Raw genomic sequence first — 23,495 nt, 5'->3', positions numbered from 1 at the left:
AGTCGCTGGTTGCAAGCGAGCGGCTGGGTCACTGTCCCACTTGCAGCTGCGTGACCCGAGGAGGTCTGTTCTGGTCCTGCTCAAAAAAGTCGCCACCCGGCTCTTCTCGGGAGCAGCCAACTCCAGAACCTGTGGTCCATCTGAGGGGTGGGCAGCCATCATGGTGTGACCCACAACGAGACCAGGGAGAGGGGACTGCTGTGAAATAGGAGCTGCGGAACGAAGCTTCGTGCCATCGACACAGCTGCACTGGGGCAGGTGGTTGGAACAAAGCTCTTTCACTGGCAAAGTTGTCCAAAGGCTGTGCAGTCAGGGGAGAGCCAGGAATCGTTGTCCTCTACCACGGTGTTTCGTACTCTTTTTTTTTTTTTTAACTGGACAATATAGTTTAATGTAGCAAAAATCTAGGGAACGATCCGGTATTTCAGTTAAGGCTCTGGGTGCCTGGAGGGGATCACTGACGGCACTTCAGCTCTTCCTCTTTTCTGGAGATGGCCCTTCCAGCCACGTGTTGCCGTCCTGGGTCAGCTTCTTCCCGGAACAAAGCAGGAGCCCTTCTCCAGACAGCGATCCCACACAGGACGAAGATTTCTGCAAAAATGGACAGTCGGCCAACACCCGTGCCTCTGCACTAGGGAAGGCCTGCCCTTCCCTTAACGTCTTGGAGCGCTTGGCCACCGGCGGGGCCCGCGGGCTCAAGGCAGCACCGCCTTTGAAAGTCCACCTTGAAATACGGACCACACTTTCCGTGTCGCTCTAAGGGAGGCCACTTCACCTGCCAACGGGGCCTTGCGTGGATCACCGGGGGACAGGTGCCTGAGGGCAGAGCGCGAGACCAGAGGCAAGCGTGCTGCGGTGGCTGGAGCCCGGACCAGGGCTAAGGGCGCCCGGGGTCAGGCGGGTCTCAGGGCACAGCCGCCGCGCTCGGGACGCACGTGCGCATCTGCGGGGAAGAAAGCGGGGGGGGGGGGGGGGGGGGGGTGCTGCCGCGGGCCTGTACACAAAGAGGGTGCTGCACAGAGTAGGGGGCTGGGCGCCAAACACTGCATTTAAAATATAATCCGGAACCTTGCCTGTGGTCTGAAGGCCCCACGTGGTCTGGCTGGCTCTTGCCTCACCTCCGCCAGCAACAGGCTTTTTTAACAGTGACGGTACAATATATTTCTCCTGCCCTCACCTTTCTTTTCTACCCCTTCCAACTTTTTTTTTTTTTTTTTTTGCGGTACGGGGGCCTCTCACTGTTGTGGCCGCTCCCGTTGCAGAGCACAGGCTCCAGACACGCAGGCTCAGTGGCCATGGCTTACGGGCCTAGCCACTCCGCAGCATGTGGGATCTTCCCGGACCGGGGCACGAACCCATGTCCCCTGCATCGGCAGGCGGACTCTCAACCACTGCGCCACCAGGGAAGCCCTCCCCCTTCCAACTTTTAAAAATTCTGTTTAATGATTCCAGCATGTGAATTTCAGGTTAGAAAGGTAGGAAGGTGATAAGGGAATTTGGGGGGAATGGTAATGTCTGTGAAGCATCCCTCATATGATATCTTACAGATGACAGTCTAGTTAACCCATGTCTTGTCGGGTCTTTGCAAATGTAGGAAGTAAGGAACCTGAGTGTTGATGGAACATAGTTTTTCAGAGTTGATGCTAATGACAATAAGTTTTTCTTTCTAATATTACATCCTCCCCTAATAATGTAGGTGTTTATCCATCATCATTAGAACTACTGCTCTTTTGCAGACTCTGACAAATACTTTGTCCTTCAGCATCTTCCTTTTATGCTTACCTTGTATTAAATATAGCTTGTTTTTATTCCCCAGGCTGCCAGTACACCACTGAATCCTTTAAGTTTTCAGTGTGAATTTGTAAAGCTCAGGATTGACCTTCTCCAAGCCTTCTCTCAACTTATCTGTACTTGTAGTAGCCTCAAGACAAGCCCGCCACCTGCAATTGCCACAACAATTGCCATGACCTTAGGGAATGACCTCCAGCGGTGCGGTCGCATCTCCAATCAGGTATGTCTTAACTTTATTTTCAGTGCAGTTTTTATTTACGCTTTAGAGGTTTTTGAGGTTAGTTGTGAGATGAAAAATTCTGAAACTTAAAAATCAGCGGTTTGACTCAGAGGCAACATCAAATACTTCTAAACTCATCTGTCTTGCAAAAAACAGGCTGAAGTCTTATTAAAATGACAGAGTGATTGATGATATCTCACTAGTTGCTACATGTTTATATAAAGAAAAAGGACATACATTTTAAAGAAACTTTGGGAAGTTTATAGCCATATTATTTATTTTAGTGAAACTTTGAAGAAGCTAAAAATGCAGTGTTTTTTGTTTCTGTACATTATGTGTAAATTATAATCTTGTACACATTTGTAGTTTCATTTGCCATCTTTGTTAATTTTCTTTAATAGGGTTTATAAAAATGAATGAATTGAAAATGAGTTGAAATATATTTTTATTGTTTGAGGATTGTTTTCTTATGTTTTGACTTTTGTATTGTTTATACAACACGAAAGCATATTTGTTTATTTATCATAATTGATATTTTTCCTTCTTTATAGATGAAACTGTCCATGGAAGAATTCCGAAGCCTTGCTTCCCGTTATGGGGATCTTTATCAGGCATCTTTTGATGCTGATTCCGCAACTTTGAGGAATGTAGAACTGTATCCTAAACTTGCCCAATATTTCTTGTTCTTTGGAAGTATTCTTTTAAATGTAGAGTAAATATTTCAGATACGCTTAACTAAAATATACATATACATTAGATAAGCCTACAGATTTACCATAAATAATAATTTCTCTTTTGAAACCTAGTATGAGCAGTATAATTTAACTTCTTTACTTCAACCAGGCTTTTTAAAAAGTGGTGACTCAGTGGTGGTCTTTTTCCACCTCTGGGAAGAGCGTCCAAAACCCAGGTCCAAGCAGTGTTGAATACTTTGTGCTCACTTGAGCTACAATGGACAACACAAAATATTTTTCCACCAGAGAACCATTTTCTGTCTTGCTTCACCTATCTTTTATTCACAGCTAACAACCCTAGTTCCCATCACCTTTATTAATGATGTATTCAGTCGTTTCAGTCATCACTTATGTTCCCTAAGCCCCCTTTAAGTTCTCCGTATTTTCTTATTAGCAGCTTCAGATCCTTTTTGAAAGGAAGAAAGATAAATTGCTTTTAAGTTGCAGACCTATAAATCAGTAATTCCTGGCATTTTGGTTTAGTGATTGAAAACCTGATGAATGCTATGGGCCCTCTCCCCTAAAAAAAATGCATATATGCACATATCCCCCCAAATTTGCATACCATTTCAGGAGAGTTAACAGATCCCTTGAGCCCCAGCCTAGGAACCTCCAGGGTAACCGCTCTACAGACCCTTATTGTGGTGGTTGTTTTAAACTTTTCATTAGTGAAACCCCTATATCCAAGATAGATAAAAAAGTTTCTGTGATTGAATCACAGAGCCTGTTGCTTGGTTCCTCCTTCCAACATTAACCTCTGAAGTACTCTTCCTGGAACTATCACAGACAACATATATCCCTTAAAAAGAAAAAAATAGAGCCACAGACTATTTGAGTCAATAACATGTGGTTACCTTCACTAAGAATATGATTTTTGTAAGGAACGGCACCAAAACCGGAGGAGAGCTTAAACAAGCTTTATTTGGGAATGCTCCCGGGTGAGGTTCACTTGTCCGAGAGAAAGGGGCCAGAGAAGTTGCGCCTGGGTGTGGGCGCGAACAAAATGTATAGGGGTGGACGCAGGGGAGGCACTTGCTGTGTGAAGCAGCCCCTTTTTGGTTATCTTTTGGATGTTGTGGCAATGTTGGGTGTCGGTTGCATCAGCCTCAGAGCCGTTGGTTCTGCCCCTCAGGGAGCGGGAAGACTGGTTGGTTGTATCAGCCTCCTTGGCGGGGGTTCCGTCTGGTTCCCTGGGCCCTTCCCCGGACCTGCTGGCCTTACAATTTTCATCTTGCCTTATTTAGTATTCAAATAATATAAAGTCTATAGTACATTTCTCTATTATCATGTATAACCTTAACATAATGCAGACAGCAGCAGAGCTGTTTACTGATATCTCACGCAATAGAAGCCCTGATTTTGGATCCAGAATCAGCAAGGTATTTAAATAGTTTATATTACAGAACACTTTCAAATATGTTATCTTACCTAATCATCACAACGGTGTTTTGGAAGAGGTTTTATAGAGGAAGAACTTCTCTAGCATTTGCCTAAGGTCATATAGCTAATGACAAACCTAGATTTTCTGTCTCCATTGTTTACTTACCTCCTGTGTTCTGTTTTCTAAATAACTAGGAAGAAGTTCTTTGAATTTGAACATTTTCTTCTGGTATATTATAACTAAATTTTAGTGTAAAAAATTGAGTTAATAGTATAATTAAGCTTGAACTTGAAATTTTTATTCTTTGGTTTCCCAAACAAAAAGATATTCCTCTTTTTGCTTTATTAAAATCCTTCTCCATTCTGTAATTAACTGATTAATTGTTCAAAATATTTTTATTGAAGAATGGTCCATTATTTTTTCCCACTATAGTATTCTGTTTTAGAACATTTATTTTCAACTGTATATTTCCAATCTAGTAAGGCCTGTGATTCTAAGATCAGCTTCCTCAAAGAGAACATAATCAACAGAGCATTTTAAATTTCTCTGTCCTAAAGCATTGACTCACCATTTTTTTCCAAGGCAGTACCAAAATCCTTGCCTTCTGTTTTAAAGTGCTATCTACTTTAAATAGATATTTAAACAACACTTGGCTATTTTTTTTTCACTCGTCTGATTCATTTTAATATTTCGATGACATACTAATTTTTACTTATTTTTCCATTTATCCTTCTTTGATCTATGTTCATTTTCCCCTTAGACTTCCAGTGTTTTTGTTTTGTTTTTTTAAGCTTCTCCCTTTTAAATTTCAAAATGTTCTCTAACCTCCATATTTTTCAGTCTTTGCCAGTTAATTGATACTTCCAGGCTCTCGCCATTTCTGATTATGCCTACTCATCTTACCTGATAGCACACAAATGTCATTGTACTGTTGGTTGACATAAGAGAAATTGGTATTTTTCTTGATTGATTTTTTTAACACATGGTCAGCAGGGATGGGGTGAAGGGAGTTATCTAGCCAGCTCTCAAATCCTGCTCTCACTGTCAACCTCTCCACTTCCTACCACCTTTCTTCACTCTTCTCCATCCTGTTTTATCCCCTAAACCCACTTTCCCCTAGCCTTTGCCCTTCCTAGCAATGAAAAATTGGAAAAGAAAGATTGCACCTTGAAGGAGAGCTCTCTGGGTTTCAGTCGTACTGGTGTACAACTGCAAAGAGTAGATTCCTTCTGAAACTTCTCTTCTTGATACTATATATTTTGTGCCTTTCATATAAAGAAGGACCTGCTGCTAAAAAGAGCCTCAAGAGAGTGAAGCATGACATTAATAAAATTCACTATAGTTTTTACAAAAATCTGTGTGTATCTTTCATAGCCTAGAAGGTTTTTGGGGAGAAGAGACCTTGTCTTATCCAACTTCGTATCTCTAGCAGCTAACATTGTGCTTGAGCCAGTATCAGTAAGTGTGAGATAGGATGGGGTTTATGTTTATAATTATAAATGTTATTATCTGCTCATACCAACCTTTTAGGATTATTAAGAAAAAATATTTTGAGATGCTTGTCCATTACATTTTTCTATTCTAGCTTTGCACTTAACCTTTATTTTTACTGCCTAAAATATAATGGAATGGCTTCTGGTCATGAAGCCATTCACGTATGGGACTTTTCCTTCTATTGTAAACAACTAGAAACCTGGATAAAATATGCAAGTTTAAATATAAGTTTAACTGTTTCCAGACATTGGACAACAGGGAGACCAGGAATGTAATCCTTCAGGGAAGGGACATAAATAAGGTAAACTTTACACTAGTCCTTGCTTTCCTCTGCCTGGAGGCACTTTTTAGACTGCCTTTCAGGCAGGAGTAACCAAATTAAAACATGGTGGTCTTGCTTAGTTGAAGAGATAGATATCAGGGTTCAGAGAACAAAGGAAGCTAGAATTTGCAGGCCAAGTACAGGGGTGGAGGAAGCTTTCCAGAGGAAGAGTGCTATGAATCTTTGGCTGAATGATAAGCTGTACATATATTAGGTGAAATCCCACAAGGCCAGGCAAAACAGCTACTAGAGAGGGAATAATTACCAGGAAGCTGTAAACTGAACAGTTCCCAGAGCTTATGCAGAGCTGAGAAATGTTTGAGTTCCAACCGGCCAAACTGTAGAAACCTAATTGAACACTCAAGGCATTCAGAAGAGACACTAGAAGGGTCACACCACCTTAGTAATCAAGCTAAACTAGCCCTAAAGTGAAGACTAGTCTAGACCTGACCTAACAAAGCTTAAGTAATCCTTCAAAGAGTCAGGATTATGACAAGTAATGGCTGTCCACCAAAACAAAATCTTAACATTCTTTGAAGACCACAAAATCCAAAAACTCAAATGTATAAGGTCCACAATTTTAGCATCCAATCAAAAATTACTGGTCATGAGAAGAAGCTGGAAGATGTGACAAATAACCAAGAGAAACTTCAGCCAATTAGAAAAAAGACTCACAAATGACAGATGATGGAATTAACAGACTTGGACTTTAAAATAGTATTTTAGTACTATTAGTATTTTCAAAATTTTAAAGATAGAAGATAATGAACAAATTTAAAGGTTTAAAAAGAAAATGGAACTTCTAGAGCATAAAAATGAAATATCTTGATTTTGCCTTTATTTTTGAAAGATAGTTTTGATGAACATAGAATTCAAGGTTGATTAGGTTGGGTTTAACAGTAGGTTAAATACAGCAAAAGAAAAGATTAGTGAACTTAAAGACATAGCAATAGAAATTATCCGAATTGGACAGTGAAAGAAAAAAGACTGAAAAACGGAACAAAGTTAAAATTGCCAGTGAGACAGTGTCATTTGTACTACTATACAAGTAACTGGAAATCTTAGAAGGAGGGGAACAAGGGACAGAAAAATATTTTAAGTGGCTGAAAAATGTTCATGTTTAATTAAAAATATAAACCCACAACTCCAAGAAGCTTAACGAACCCAGAGTGGCATAAACATAAAGAAAATCACAAGGCACACATTATGATCAAATTGCTGAAAACCAGTAATAAAGAAAAATATAAAGCAGCCAAAGAAAAAAGACTGTATAGAAGGGAATAAAAATAAGAATTTTTTACTAATTCTTATGAGAAATAATGCAAGCCAGAAGACAGGTGAAGCAACATCTTTAAAGTCCTGAAAGAAAAAAAAAGTAACCTAGTATTCTATATTCAGTAAAAATACCCTTGAATAATTAAGGCTAAATAAAGACATTTTCAGACAAAATCTGAGAAAATTTGTTACCAGCAGACCTAGACCTGTACTATAAGAAATGTTAAAGGAAGTTCTTCAGGCTGAAGAAAAATTATTTGAGATGTAAATTCAGATCTACAAAGAAGAACACTAGGAATGGTAAATATGTGAGTAAATAAAAAAGACTTTCCTCATTTTTTACTTTTTAAAAAAAATATTGCCCATTTAGAAAAAAATAACAATGCATTTGGGAGTTTATAACACGTAGAAGTAAAATGTGTGACGTGAGACAAATGACGGAGGTGGGGGTTGGAATTAATACAGTAGTAAGAGTCTTACATTTTACATCAAGTGTATATTATTTGAAGATAACTTGTGGTAATGGAGGATGAAGATGAATAAACTCTAGAGCAACCACTAGAAAATAAATAAGCCAATAGAGGAGGTAAAATGGAATACTTTAAAAAAAACCTCAGTTAATCCAAAAGAAGGCAGGGGAAGAGAGGGAAAAAAATACAGTGAACAGATGAAAAAAGAAACCAGATCACAAAATGGTAGATTTATACCCAGTCATACCAGTTATTACAAAAAATGTAGATAGTCCTACTCTAAGTAAAGAGATTATCAGACAGCTAAAAAAGCAAAACCCAAAGTATAAGCTTACCACAAGTAACCCACTTTATCATTTATTTATTTATTTATATCTCATCTTAATTCATAGGTTTATTATGAGGTTTTGTGGGCTGCTTATTTTATTTTTTATCTCTTTAACATCTTTAATGGAGTATAATTGCTTTACAATGTTGTGTTAGTTTCTCCTGTTTAAAAAAGTGAATCAGCCATATGTATACATATATCCCCATATCCCCTTCCTCTTGTGTCTCCCTCCCACCCTCCCTATCCCACCCCTCTAGGTGGTCACAAAGCACTGAGCTGATCTCCCTACTGTACAGCTGCTTCCCACTAGCTATCTGTTTTATATTTGGTAGTGTGTATATGTCAATGCTACTCTCTTACTTCGTCCCAGCTTACCCTTCTCCCTCCCCATGTCCTCAAGTCCATTCTCTTTGTCTGCATCTTTATTCCTGTCCTGCCCCTAGGTTCATCAGAACCATTTTTTTTTAGATTCCATATATATGTGTTAGCATACGGTATTTGTTTCTCTCTTTCTGACTTACTTCACTCTGTATGACAGACTCTGGGTCCATCCACCTCACTACAAATAGCTCAATTTCGTTTCTTTTTATGGCTGAGTAATATTCCATTGTATATATGTGCCACATCTTCTTTATCCATTCATCTGTCGGTTGACATTTAGGTTGCTTCCATGTCCTGGCTATTGTAAATAGAGCTTCAATGAACATTGTAGTACATGTCTCTTTTTGAATTATGGTTTTTTCAGGGTATATGCCCAGTAGTGGGATTGCTGGGTCATATGGTAGTTCTATTTTTAGTTTTTTAGGAACCTCCATGTTGTTCTCCATAGTGGCTGTATCAATTTACATTCCCACCAACAGTGCAAGAGGGTTCCCTTTTCTCCCTACCCTCTCCAGCATTTATTGTTTGTAGATTTTTTGATGATGGCCATTCTGACTGGTGTGAGGTGATACCTCCTTGTGATTTTTTTTTTAAAGTATTAATTATCTGCTTTTTTTATTATTATTTTTATTTATACAGCAGGTTCTTATTAGTCATCAATTTTCTACACATCAGTGTATACATGTCAACCCCAGTCGCCCAATTCAGCACACCACCATCCCCACCCCCCGGGGTTTTCCTCCCTTGGTGTCCATACGTTTGTTCTCTACATCTGTGTCTCAACTTCTGCCCTTCAAACCGGTTCATCTGTACCATTTTTCTAGGTTCCACATACATGCGTTAATATACGATATTTGTTTTTCTCTTTCTGACTTACTTTACTTTGTATGACAGTCTCTAGATCCATCCATGTCTCAACAGATGGCTCAATTTCGTTCCTTTCTATGGCTGAGTAATATTCCATTGTATATATGTACCACAACTTCTTTATCCATTCGTCTGTTGATGGGCGTTTAGGTTGCTTCCATGACCTGGCTATTGTAAATAGTGCTGCAATGAACATTGGGGTGCATGTGTCTTTTTGAATTATGGTTTTCTCCGGGTATATGCCCAGTAGTCCTCCTGGTGGTTTTGATTTGCATTTCTCTAATGATTAGTGATGTTGAGCATCCTTTCATGTGTTTATTGGCAATCTGTGTATCTTCTTTGGAGAATTGTTTATTTAGGTCTTCTGCCCATTTTTGGATTGGGTTGTTTGTTTTTTTGATATTGAACTGAGGGAGCTGCTTGTATATTTTGGAGATAACCCTTTGTCAGTTGCTTCATTTGCAAATATTTTCTCCCATTCTGAGGGTTGTCTTTTTTGTCTTGTTTATGGTTTCCTTTGCTGTGCAAAAGCTTTTAAGTTTCATTAGGTCTCATTTGTTTATTTTTTTTTTTATTTCCATTACTCTAGGGGGTGGGCCAAAAAGGATCTTGCTGTGATTTATGTCATAGAGTGTTCTGCCTATGTTTTCCTCTAAGAGTTTTATAGTGTCTGGCCTTACATTTAGGTCTTTAATCCATTTTGAGTTTATTTTTGTGTATGGTGTTAGGAAGTGTTCTAATTTCATTCTTTTATATGTAGCTGTCCAGTTTTCCCAGCACCACTTACTGAATAGGCTGTCTTTTCTCCATTGTATATTCCTGCCTCCTTTATCAAAGATAAGGTGACCATATGTGTGAACCCACTTTAAATACAAAGATACAAATATATTAAAAGTAAACAAAAGGATGGAAAAGGAACCCTAAAAGCTGGTGTGACAGTATCATACAAAGTGGACTTTAGGACAAAGACTTGACAAAGAGCTACATTTTACCATAATAGGAGGTCAATTCATCAAGAAGACGTAATTGTAAACATTTATATACTTAGTAACAGATCTTCCAAATATACGAAGCAAAAACTGACAACTGAAAGGAGAAATAAATCCACAATTATGGTTGGAGTTTTCAACACTCCCCTCTGAATAATTACTAGAGCAACTTGCAGAAGATTTCTTAGGATATAGAGGACTTGAATAACACTACCAGCCAACTTGACCTAATTGACCTGTATGCCCTACCAACAGCAGCATACACATTCTTTCCAAGCGCATTTGGAAAAATTACCAAAGTAAACCATATGCTGAGCTACTAAACAATTCTTAGTAAATGTAAAAGCATTGAAACTACGTAGAATATGTTATCTGATAGAATTAAATTAGAAAATCATCTCTGGAAAATCCCTAAATGTTTAGGAATTAAACAAGACTTCTAAACATTCCAATTGGTCAAAAATTCACAAGGGAAATTAGAAAGTAAGTTAAACTGAATGAAAATGAGAACACGACATATCAAAACTTGTGTGATGCAGTTAAAACAGAGTTTAGAGGGAAATATATAACTTTAAATGCATACATACACACACAAAAGAAAGTTTAAAAGTAATAACATTAGTTTCTATCATATTAAAGCAAGAAAAAGAGCAAATTAAACTCAAAGTAATTAGAAGGAAAGAAATAGTAAAGCTGAGAATGCTAATCAGTGAATTATAAATAAACAGTAGAGAAAGTCAATGAAACCAAAAGCTGGCTCTTTGAAAAGATCGATAAAGTTGATAAAACTAGCTATTCTGCACAAGGAAATAAGAGAACATAAATTACCAATATTAGAAATGAAATAAGAGTACCATCACAAATCCCATAGATATTAAAAGCATATTAAAGGAATAAATAACTTTGTGCCAATAAATGTGATAGTTGAGGTGAACAGGAAAAATTCAAATATTCTGCATAGACTTAAAAATCTTTAACAAAACATGTACAAATTGAACCTAACAAAACTCTAAAGGATAATACATTAAAACCAAGTAGGGTTTATTCCGGAAATTCTAGGTTTGATATTAGAAAACCAATCAGTGTAATTCACCATATTGTAAAATAAAGGAAAAAAACTGAAGTCGAGGACTTGCTAAAGATTTCAGGACTTAGTATAAAGCTCCAGTAATTAAGACAATGTGATATTGGCTTGAGGGTAGAATGGAGAGACCAAAATAGTTACGTAGGAGTATTACTTGATTTTTGACAAAGATGACAATCTGTTTTTTCAACAGATTGTGCTGAAACACGCCGTATAGGGGGGAAAGAATCTTGACCTTACCTCACACCATACATAAAAATTAATTCCAAGTGTATCACAGATCAAACTGTAAAAGATAAAATTCCAAACTTTCTAGAATACTACTTGGGAGAAAATCTTCATGACCTTGTGATCAGCAAGGATTTTTTCAGGACACAAACAGCAGTTACTGTACAGAAAAATTTGTTTAATTGGATTTAAAAATTTTAACTTCTGCTCTTTGAAAGATGCCATGAAGAAAATGAAAAGATTGGTTGCAGGGTGAAATATTCTCAAACATATTCTATCAGAATATTAAGAAAACCATACAACTCAAGATAACCCAATTTTTAAGAATTGACAAGAGATTTGAACAGACACTTCAACAGAGAAGATACGTTAATTCCAATAAGCACATGAAAAGATGCTTAACATCATTAGGTATCAGAAAAATACAAATTAAAATCACAGTGAGATACAACTAACACCCACTAGAATTGCTAAAGTTAAAAAGCCCTTTAATACCAAATATTAGATGTGGAAGAGCTTGAATTCATACATTTTGGGGACTGCAAAATGATTCAGCCGCTTTGGAAAACTGTTTGGCAATTACCATATGACCACCAGTTCTATTTCTACTTACTTAAGAGAAATGAAAACATACTTCCACAGAAACCTGTACACAGATTTTCTTAGCAGCTTTATTTGTAACGACAAAATCTGGAAAGAGCCAAATGTGTCAACAGGTGAGTGGGTAGATAAATTGTAGTATGTTCATACAGTGGAATATTACTCAGCAATATAGATGGATGACCTGTTGAAATACACAAAACACATTAATGACTCAAAAATGTTGTGCTGTAAAGGAAACCAAACACAAAATATTACATATAGTATGATTATTTATATCCAGTATTAGGAAACATCTCATTTACAGTGATAGAAAGCTAATCTGCTTGCTGGGGGCCACAAGTAGGGATTGACTAGGAAGGGTACATTTTTGCAATTTTGTAACATATCTCAATAAAGTTTATTAAAAATAAATAAAGGAATACTCCTTTTGTGGAAGGTGGAACAGTATATTCTGATTTTATACCCTTTTATTTGCAGGTCACTTTGTCAGAGACTTTTAAATCTTTATGCTTTATTGTGTGGTATAGTCTTCCTTAAAGTCTATCACTAAATGAGGTTCAGTTCTTGTCTTAACAGAACTTAAGATATAGTACAGAGTAGGGAACAAAGCTTTGGAACCAGGCAGATACACATGTACATACAGCTAGGAGTGAGTATGAATATAGACATGTTCTTTCGTCTCCCTGAGCCACATATGCATAAACTATAGGTAAGTAATAATGCCTGTCTCTTAGAGTGGTTGTAATGGTTAAATGAAAACCTATGTAAAGTACCCAGCTGAAGTACCTTGCACATAGTAGCCGTTAAAAGGATAATAAGGGAATAGTAAGAATAGTGTTAACCCAACATAGTTAAGTTACCTATATTGCATTTTCAAATAGCCCTCTTGAAGTTTAGTTAGAATGCAGGACTTTGCCACCTTTTCCCATTTAGAAATACTTTCAGAAATGTCTTTGGGTTTGAGGCAGTAGAAAAAAAAGAAATCTATGTAAAACTTCTTCCAGCATGCTCTATATGCTAGTTCTCTGCTGAACATTCTTGTGCATTTCACCTGCTTGCTTTAGATTCATGCCATTTCTCCAGTTATGAATGCCCTCCGAACTTTCCATCTCTTCAAATCTTATCCATGCTACTTGCATAGTGATTTGTCCAAGACCGATCTCTTCTGTGGCATTCCTCAGCTCCCTCTATATTCTGATTACTTGCATATCTTTACTGGTTATTTGGCACTTGTCTGCTGACTTTATTGATAGTTTACCTTTTCAGATGCCTTATGTCTCTTTCCCCTCATGGCAGGGACAAGGTTTAATTAAACATTTTTATACTAGCTAACAACCAAAGTGATTAAGACTTGTATAATTTGAAGTCAGGTCTGGATTTGAATTCTAGCTTGTCGCTTACTAGTTGTGTGACTGAAGGCGAATTATTTAACATCTGCAAGCCTCAGTTTTCTCATCTGTGAAATGGAAATAACAGTGCCTACTTCATTATTTTAAAGATTAAATGAGACAGTGTGGAAAGTACCTGACACATTTTGTCATTAAATTAGTTACTGTTGGGCTTCCCTGGTGGCGCAGTGGTTGAGAGTCCACCTGCCGATGCAGGGGACATGGGTTCGTGCCCCAGTCCAGGAAGATCCCACATGCCGCGGAGCAGCTAGGCCCGTGAGCCATAGGCCACTGAGCCTGCACGTCTGGAGCCTGTGCTCCGCAATGGGAGAGGCCACAACAGTGAGAGGCCTGCGTACCGCAAAAAAAAAAAATTAGTTACTATCTTGGTTGATTGATTGATATTAATTTTTGACTTCAGTTTCCAGGAATATGGATCTACAGGAGCAGCCCATGCTGATAGTGAATATGAGAGAAGAATGATGTCTGTATATAATCATGTCTTGGAGGAGGTGGAGTCACTCAATCGGAAATATACCCCTGTTTCTTATATGGCAAGTCACTTTTGTTTTATTGAGTTTTATTATGTGGAAGTGAGTTTTTATCTGTCTCTGGCACTTACTGTGTGTGACTTCAACACATTAACCTCTCTGTGACTGTTTCCTCTATGCCTGTTTTTTGTTTGTTTGTTTGTTTTCTTTTGCGGTACGCGGGCCTCTCACTGTTGTGGCCTCTCCCGTTGTGGAGCACAGGCTCAGCGGCCGTGGCCCATGGGCCCAGCCGCTCCGCGGCGTGTGAGATCCTCCCGGACCGGGGCACGAACCCGTGTCCCCTGCATCGGCAGGCGGACTCTCAACCACTGCGCCAACAGGGAAGCTCCCCTCTGTGCCTGTTTTGTAACAGGGTTAGTACAGTACCTACATCATAGTATTGTTGTGAGGATGAAATGAGATAATCCATGAAAGCACTTAGCACATCTGTAGCTGCTACATAGTCACACTAACATGTCAACTCTGCTCTACCAGAATGCAGATAAAACTTTTTTTTCCCTTTTTTAACAATTTAACTAAAGTTGCAATTGTTCTCAACCTTGGCTACACATTAGGATCACTTTGGAAGCTATTTAAAAAAAACACATCAATATCCAGGCCCCACCCAGGCCAGTTATCTTTGAATCTCTGCGAGGCCCAGACCTTAGTATTTTTAAAAGCTCCCAGGTGATTCTGTCATGCCACCAGGGTTGAAAACTATTGGCCAATTAAAATAGAAAGAACTGGGCTTATTTTCTGACTATCAGTAAATCAGTTCCTGCCAGGTAATGCTACTGCTGTCCTTTAATACTCATGTCCACTTAGCCTACTGAATCTGCTACCTTTGGCACTGTTGAACATCTGCTGTTTATCCCCTGACTTCCCAGTCACAGGACAGACTGACACTCTCACCCAGATTTCCTCCTCCCTGTCTGGCCATTCTCCAGTGTTGTATTGAGTTCAGGTTCCTATAACAAAATAGACATAGTGGCTTAAACAACAGACATTTCTTACAATTCTAGAGGCTGGGAAGTCCAGACTCAGGGTGCCAACCAGTTTGTTTTGTGGTGTGGGGTCTCTCGCTGGCTTGCCAGCTGCTGCTTTCTCGCTGTGTCCTCACGTGTTGGAGAGAGAGGGCCTCTCTTCTCTCCTTTCTCTTCTTATAAGGGCACTGATCCCATCACAGGGGTCCCACCCTCATGTCCTCATCTAAACTTAATGACCTCCCAAAGGCCCTCCTCCAAATATCAACACATTGGGAGTTAGGGCTTCAACATGTGAATTTAGAGACGACAGCACATTCAGTGTATAGCACTGTCTTTGAACTTTACACCTTGGAGAGTTTCTCTTGCCCTGCCTACACATTGGATACTGGTATTTCCTGTAGCTCTCTTCTGCCTCCTGCTGTTCTCATTCTGAACTCACCATTTATCAGGTGTTCTAGAAGAAATTGACAGGATGTGTCATTAAAGAGTTAAATTAGATTTTAAGGTTAGATACTTTCATTTGCACACTGCTTTCCATGTAAGATTGTCAATACATATTTGCTGAATTGAAATGACACAGGTAGCTGTTTGATACTGAGATTGGTTGCTAAGGAAGATTGTAAAGATTATCTTTGTAGGAAGTAGACATATTTATGTGAGACATTGATTAAATTATTTACATGTATTTCCTCTAAGCTCCACCCTAGGAAATTAAATAGATGCCAGATAGTACCTTGAGTTTGATAGAGTTCAATCCACTGCGTCTCATGGAAAGAATGGGAATTTTCTGCCCAGTAGGTACGCAATACAGAGAAAAGAGCCCTAGGGTCAGATTCTACCTCTGCCACTCAGCAGGCGTGATTTTAGACAAATTTCTAATACCCTTTTCTATGATATGGAAAAAGATCTACCTCATAGGGTTTTTGTGAAGTTTAAATGGAATAATGCCTAATGCCTGGCACAGTGCCTGGCCTGGCATATAAGGAGTGGTTAATAAATGTTGATTCCCTTTTCCCCCTTTCCAAATTGTATTTTATAGATTTGATACTTTCTGAACCCAAAATTCAGTTTAACAAGTATTTATTGAATCCTGTGAATAGAAAAATTACAGAGGCTCTTCCCTCAAGTTGTCCATAGTCTGATAAGAAAGATTTTGTAAACAAATACAATACAATATATGTGCAATAATAGAGGTCTGCACAAAGTAGAGTTGTAGCACAAAAGAGAAAGTAATTCATGTCAAAGGATAGGGGAAATGGGGTGAGGGTGCACATCAGAGAGAAGAGGTATTTGCATATGAGTTTTTCAGGCAGATAAGGAGGTGTAGAGAATTTCAGGCAGGGAACAACATGTTCAAAAGCAGAGGCATGAGGACTTCCCTGGTGGCACAGTGGTTAAGAATCCACCTGCCAAAAAATAAAAGAATCCACCTGCCAAAGCAGGGGACATGGGTTCGAGCCCTGGTCCAGGAAGATCCCACATGCTGCAGAGCAACTAAGCCCGTGCACCACAGCTACTGGGCCTGCGCTCTAGAGCCCGCGAGCTACAACTCCTGAGCCTACGTTCCACAACTACTGAAGCCCACAAACCTAGAGCCCATGCTCCCCAACAAGAGAAGCCACTTCAATGAGAAGCCCGCGTACCGCAGCGAAGAGTAATCCCCACTCGCGGCAATTAGAGAAAGCCCGCGTGCAGCAACGAAGATCCAAAGCAGCCATGAAGATCCAACACAGCCATAAATAAATAAATAAATTTATTTTAAAAAAGCGGAGGCATGAAATAGCATGATGTCTTCCGGGAACAGTGTGTTATTACTGCAGCATAATGTGCAGGCTCGGGACTAGAGAGGTCAGTGGAGGCCAGATGACAAAAGGCTTTTAACACAGTCTTAAGGAGTTTGGACTTTGTCCCATAGACAATGGGGGCACTCTTTAGGAATTTTAAATGGGTGTGGGAGAGAAATGGTTAAGCTAAGACTGTACACTATTGTTATGTAGAAACAGAACAGGTAATGGCCTGGAAGCCATGAAATTAAAGGAAAGAAGAGTGGTTACAAGACTTATGCAGTAATCCAAGGTAGGGGCCAAATTGATAAAGTGGGAGCAAGAATGAGAAGAACAGATACATAAGAAAGATTATTTAGGTGTGATATTTTCAAGGCTTGGTTTTGGTTTTTTGTTTGTTTTTTGTTTTCTTTAAATTAGATGTGAGAGGATGGAGACATGACCTCTGGGTTTCCAGCTTAGGTGACCAGGTGCACAAATGGTTGATCCTTGACTGAGACAGAATACAGAGGGATAGTGGAAGAAGGTGGTTTCATTTTTAAACATGTTAAACATTGGCAGTTAGATAACAGGTTTGGTGTCAGAAGGAGACAGGCTGGAATGCATGTAAAGTTGAGGTGTCGTGAGCATATAGGTTCTTAAAGTTCTGGGAGTGAAGAAAACTGCCTGTGAAGAACAAACAGACTGAGAAGACAAACGGACTAAGGAGAGCATCAACACTGAAGGAACATACAAAGGAAGAGAATCTTAGGAAAGAAGATGGAGCAGGGAAGAATCAGAAGTGAGGGCAGGGGCCATTAAGTGGAATTTCGTGGAAGAAGAGCATTATCAGGTGCCACAAAAGTGTCAAAAAATACAAAGGCTGTAAAGTATTCGGTTTGGCAATGAAGAGAGTATTCATGATGGGATAGTCCTCTTACCGGTTTACTAATCATGATATGTGATTTCACATCTCCAGACTGGTACTTTGATAGTAATCTGCAACTAACATACGTGTTGAAGTGTGCCCAAGGGGCTAGTGGTCTCAGAGGCAGTCCTGCTTTCCCAGTGGGGAATTGCAAAATCCGCATCTATTCTTTTAAAAGGGAAAATGGTACCTTTTTGCCCTGGAACAGCCTGAGGTCACTTGTGGTCCTCTAAATCCATTCTTTAAAGATGTTTCTCTCCTTAAATACTGTTGTGGCATCAAAGGTTCCACCACAAGTAGGATGTCCGGGCAAACGCATCTCAGATCCCTTGTGGCAAGAAGATGAATATTGCCGTTTTAGCAGTTAAACCTGAGTAGACCCAGTGTCTCTAAATCCGTGTTGTGGTAATCTCAAGTAATAGACCTGGCATTTATATTAGGAGTCTGTCAGGCACAGAATGTTCAGTAATCTGAAACCAATGAGGAATGGATTCTTCTGGCTTTTAGCCTTAATGCCCTACTTTTTAAAAATGTTTATAGCAGAGGCACTAGGTGATACCCTGCTTGGAAGCAGGAACTTAAAAGGACAGACAGCACTGTATAGTGGAATAGTTTTCAGCCTGTGGCAGTTTGGGGGCCACTGAGAGAGGAGTAGACTGAGGAGGGGATGGTAGACCAAGCAGGAATGGTTCTGGGTCACCCAAAGTTACAGGTGTTCCGGTACTGTAATTTTTTTTTTCTATTAAGTTTGCAAATCATTGGTGAAATAAAACAAAATCACTGAGTGACCTAGTCAGGTGACCTAGGTTCCAGTCCCAGCTTGTTCCATTAGTTGTCTGGGTGACCTGTGTCATCAGCAAAATTGAGGGTTAGACTGGATGATCTTTAAAATAGCTTTGATGGTATCACAGGTGTATACTTATCTCCAAACTGATTAAGTAGTATGCATTAAATATGTCCAGCTTTTTGCATGTCAGTGGTACCTCAAGAAAGTAGTTGAAAATAAACAAATAAATAAATAAAATCTTTGAATTCTTAAATTCTGGTTCTATGACCCCTTTCACTAAGACTCGAAAAATTCATTAGAGTAGTTCTATTCCTCTGCAGTTAAGCTGGGATTTTCAAAACTCAGTTAAATTTGTGAAATAGATTTTAGAAAGAAAGTGTTTTATTTAAGTTTCAGCGATCTATAGAGTTGGACTATATGGTAATCTGTAATCTGAATTCCAGTAAGTTTCCACCGTTGCTCTATCTCTGGAGACTCATGGCCACATGAACAGGGAGGCCACCTGGTAGAGATGGGATGAAGAATGAGGCAGTTCCAAGCCAAGGTTCCACGGGGATTTGGACTCGAGCCTCAAATGTCAATATTTTGCTCTGGTTTTTTACCATATACCTGCTCTTTATCATATTTTGTCACATGATAGTTACTTTATATTTTAGTATCTAAAATAACTATATATCTAGTAGCTCTAAGCTCTGTAGAAATGCAAACTTTGCACATTGCTTGATCTTGAGGAGTGTGGGTTTTCTCTGTCATTTTTTATTGAATATATTTCAGAATAAAGTAAAAGTCTGTAATTGTCCTCCTTGACATGAGTGATTTGATAAATGTATATAGTTCCTGAGTGTTATGTCTCTTAACCTGATTGGTGTGTACTTTTGTAGTAATTTTATGAGCGTTTGTAGTTTTTACACTTCTTCCTGAAAGTAACTATTTGTTGATGAAATTTGGAAATTTGTTTTCATTTGATTTTTCTTTTTTTTCCCCAGCATACAGCATGTCTCTGCAATGCCATCATTTCTTTGCTGAAAGTTCCTCTTTCATTTCAGAGATATTTTTTCCAGAAACTGCAGTCTACCAGCATCAAGGTAATATAGGAAGAACAATCAGGTTTAATATAGTTTAATACCTTCTTCTGAAGATTGTAGGGGGCATAGCTCTGCTTCAGGATCTTACCTTTGGTTTAGACAGAACTTATACTCTTCAGTTGTAAGCCTTTCCTCCCTTCAACAAGTGATTTGGGAGTTAAACCGTCTCCTCTCCTTTCTTTCCTCATAGTGCCAAATGCAGTGGGACAGGCATTTGGGTACCTTGAGCTCTGTCCCTGTCTTCAAGAATGAGTTGGGTGCTGTTCATCATAGTAGCCCACAGGGATCTTGAGCTGAGTCCATGTCTGATCAAACTATTTAAACCCAACTTAGAATGAATCAGGTCCAGTAAAACATCACCAGCCCTATCTCCAAAGCACTTTTGTCTACAAATAACAAATTTTGAGAAGCTGGGCAATGAGTAGAGTCAGTATTTTAAAATATTTAAGCCACTCAAAATTCAAAAGCTATTTTGATTCAAAGAATGAAATTGTTGGGAAAGGGGGGAAATTGTCATTTGTAAGAGATTCCCTGGATTATCCCTATCAGTAAATGTTTTCAGTGCACTTTTGCATCCATTTGAATGTTTTTGATTACAAATAATAGAGCATTCCATTTGAAAATGACCTGAATAACAAGGAAAATTGATTATATAGATAAGAAGTCCTAAGGTAAGATGTCTCCAGGGTTCAGTGGCTCAACAACATTATCAGAAAGACCCAATTTCTTCCGTATTTTTATTTAAGCAAGATTTGAGCTTTCTTTAATTAAAGGGTATTTAGGATTCTTAATATGTTTTTAAAGAAAAACTGAGAGGTTAAAAATGTCATTTGGTTTATTTGTGAAAATTGACTTTTATACCATGCTGACTTGATAGCGTATGTAATCCTAGAATTCTAGATTCATTTACATTTGAATTTAGTTTATTTAAAATGACCTTAGACCATAGAGACAGCAGCTGGACATGAAAATTTATATAGTGCATTTCCATACTAGAGTTGGTTCATTGTCAAAGAAATGCCCCACCTCAGAAATTGGGAGAACAGTGCCCTTGCTATTCTCTAATCCTCTGTTTCCCTCAAACAGAACTGGGGCTGGGGGTTTAAAAAAACAAAACAAAACAGTGGTATTTAAAAGGAGGCATTAGGGATAAGGAACCCTTGACTTTAAAGGTACATCTGTCTGGTTGTCCCAGCACGGTCAGGTCATTGCGGGTGTGTGTGTGTGTGTGTGTCTCTGTGTGTATGTATCTGTGTGTATGTATGTGTGCCTGTGTGTGTACAAGTAATGTTTTAATCTATAATCAACAATTAGCACAGACATGTTTGTTGTAAGGAAGCTTGCTTTTGGTTGTTAGCATTTATTTTAATGTTGGCTTTCCAGCTTGCCCTGTCACCATCCCCCCGGAACCCTGCTGAACCCATTGCTGTCCAGAATAACCAGCAACTGGCGCTGAAGGTAGAGGGAGTGGTCCAGCATGGATCTAAACCAGGACTCTTCCGCAAAATTCAGTCTGTCTGTCTGAATGTTTCTTCCACACTGCAGAGTAAATCTGGACAAGACTACAAGGTAATTTAGAAAAGAGGCAGAGTTGTGATGCAGGTTTTATCAACTCATTGATGGAAGTTTTCCAGTCTTTTTTCATGGTTAAGCAGATTGCAGTTATACCTCCCAAGGGATCAGATGGACATAAGTTAAAAGTACGTATTAGGGTGTAAGGGGGCTGATAAACAACACTTCTCTTTTCCCTGCCCGAACCAGTTGATAGACAAAGCATCCAGGCAGGCAGAGATCAAAATATGAGTGTCACTACTGTTAGAGCTGGGGAGAAACCTAGCTCAGGTGCCTGGCAGCAAGGACTGCCTAGCCTTGTGGCTCTGAATTGAGTTTTCCCACCAGCCTCCACCAGTATACAGAGAGCCTGCCCCTATAAAACTGGGAGGAGCAGTACCCTGAAGCCCAAAGAAGGGAGAGAGAAGGTGCTTAGCTCCCCAGGCCCAGTCCCCACCCCACAACTTACCAATCAGTAGGATGCACCTTCTCCCCTAGAGACCAGTACTGTTCATCTAATGAAATGTCCCTCCACATGGAGGGAAGCATCAGGAGTGGGGAATAACTTTCTCCCTAACCCCCTGACCCCAAAAGAACACATCTATTTATTTTTCCTTTGTTTTAAGTAAATTTTAGCATGTTCCAAAAAAAGTATACTATATTGGTCTTCCCTGGTGGCGCAGTGGTTGAGAGTCCGCCTGGCGATGCAGGGGACACGGGTTCGTGCCCCGGTCCGGGAAGATCCCACATGCCACGGAGCGGCTGGGCCCGTGAGCCATGGCCGTGGAGCCTGCGCGTCCGGAGCCTGTGCTCCGCAACGGGAGAGGCCACGACAGTGAGAGGCCCGCGTACCGCGGAAAAAAAAAAAAAAAGTATACTATATTGACATACAGTGATCAGATGAAGTAAAATCTTTCGTTAAGGGTTTAACCCTAGAAATTTGCTACTTTGAGAAATCATGAGGTAGGTTAACCAAAATCACGCTTGCTTTGTTAGCCAAAGCTAAGATTCTGAATCTGTGCCTGTGAAACACCAATGTTCCAAATGTAGAATGTTCCTTTCTTTAGACATTTCTTTCTAGTCCCTTGGTGGTTTATTCACAGTAAATGGAACAAGTGAACAAGTGCACAGTTGTATGAACAGAGTTGTTTAAATGTCCAAATTGGTCATGTCTGGGTTTATTTGTGGGCACCCTTGAACTGAGGTCCAGAGCAAGGAAAGGGGTATCAGTAAAGATATAAAATGAGAGCATTTTATTCTCTTTGGTGGTTTTAGGCTAAAAGGCCAAGGGAAGGTCTGGTTTAAGCCATTACTACTTTCCTTACTTTGGTAACTTTCTCTCTCTCTCCGGGGCTCTGTACCCACTCTGAGAAGGCTCAGCCTTCATTCTCTCCCTCTCTTTTGACTTCGAGGGCACAAAGCATGGCACCTTATGTAGCCACTCAGTAGATATTTGGTGAATAATGAAAAAAATCATTTACTGTATTTAGTACAACTCTCTTATGTTTCAGTGATCTCTCTTGTCACAGAAGATCATAAGGAGAACTTACATAGTCAGCTTATCCCTGTCTGCAGCTCTCTGCTCATTTTGAGTTTGAAAGAACAGTAACCATGATTCTCTTTGTCCTTGTATATAGTGATTTTTACTGTTTTTAAAAAAACCATTCAAGTCGAGAAGTACTACTGGTCTTCTCATTGTTGACTTACCTCTCAGGAGGCACTGGTTAAAGTCAAGAAGCTGACGTAATAAGCCAGGTAGTACATGATTGCTTTGTAATGTTACTTGCAGTGAGTTTGCAACTTAAAATGCATCATGCGTTCAGAGTGATCAGGTTGCCTACTAGGCCTATTTCTGGTCCTTTTAAGGAAGTTCTTGTTTGGTGTGCATATTCTTTACAGAAATAAAAATCCTACAGAAGTTGAATGTGCAAACAAAAAACAAAAAAAGGACTTATAAATAATTTTAAGATCTTGAATTTGTGGTGACTTCATTTCATTAATGTTACAGATCAGTGTCTCTGGAAAACTGACCTCATGATAACTGCTTATTGAGACACGAAGCTTCAGGGCACATTTATATAATTAATTACACAACAGAAATACACACATAAACATAGAGCAATCTAATCAAATATTCATTCTGATTACCTGTATATGCATTCTTAGAATAAGTGTCTCTCTTGACATACTTCATCTTGGGTACAAGAAGAGATACACCTGCAGGTGTTACTCTGTTCTTTGAAGGACAAAGGTATGAGTATCTAGCTAAATACATAAATGAATTCATAAATCTGTGTTTCATAATATGTT

General features: G+C 39.2%; 1 protein-coding gene across 1 annotated transcript in view; it reads left to right on the top strand.

The window, feature by feature from the left end:
- Positions 1 to 23,495, top strand: part of INTS7 (integrator complex subunit 7) — a 92,289-nt gene that overhangs the window by 65,290 nt on the left and 3,504 nt on the right. The window contains exons 14-19 of the mRNA XM_079941688.1: positions 1,817 to 2,011; positions 2,563 to 2,666; positions 4,056 to 4,124; positions 13,977 to 14,109; positions 19,536 to 19,634; positions 21,018 to 21,203. Of these exons, the coding sequence (XP_079797814.1) occupies positions 1,817 to 2,011; positions 2,563 to 2,666; positions 4,056 to 4,124; positions 13,977 to 14,109; positions 19,536 to 19,634; positions 21,018 to 21,203 (786 nt within the window). The remainder of the gene's footprint in view (positions 1 to 1,816; positions 2,012 to 2,562; positions 2,667 to 4,055; positions 4,125 to 13,976; positions 14,110 to 19,535; positions 19,635 to 21,017; positions 21,204 to 23,495) is intronic.

The sequence above is a fragment of the Stenella coeruleoalba genome (genome assembly GCF_951394435.1).
Source record: "Stenella coeruleoalba genome assembly, chromosome: 1".
Lineage (NCBI taxonomy): Eukaryota > Metazoa > Chordata > Mammalia > Artiodactyla > Delphinidae > Stenella > Stenella coeruleoalba.
The sequence above is the reverse complement of the archived record's forward strand: the minus strand, read 5'-3'. Positions and strand labels throughout refer to the sequence as shown.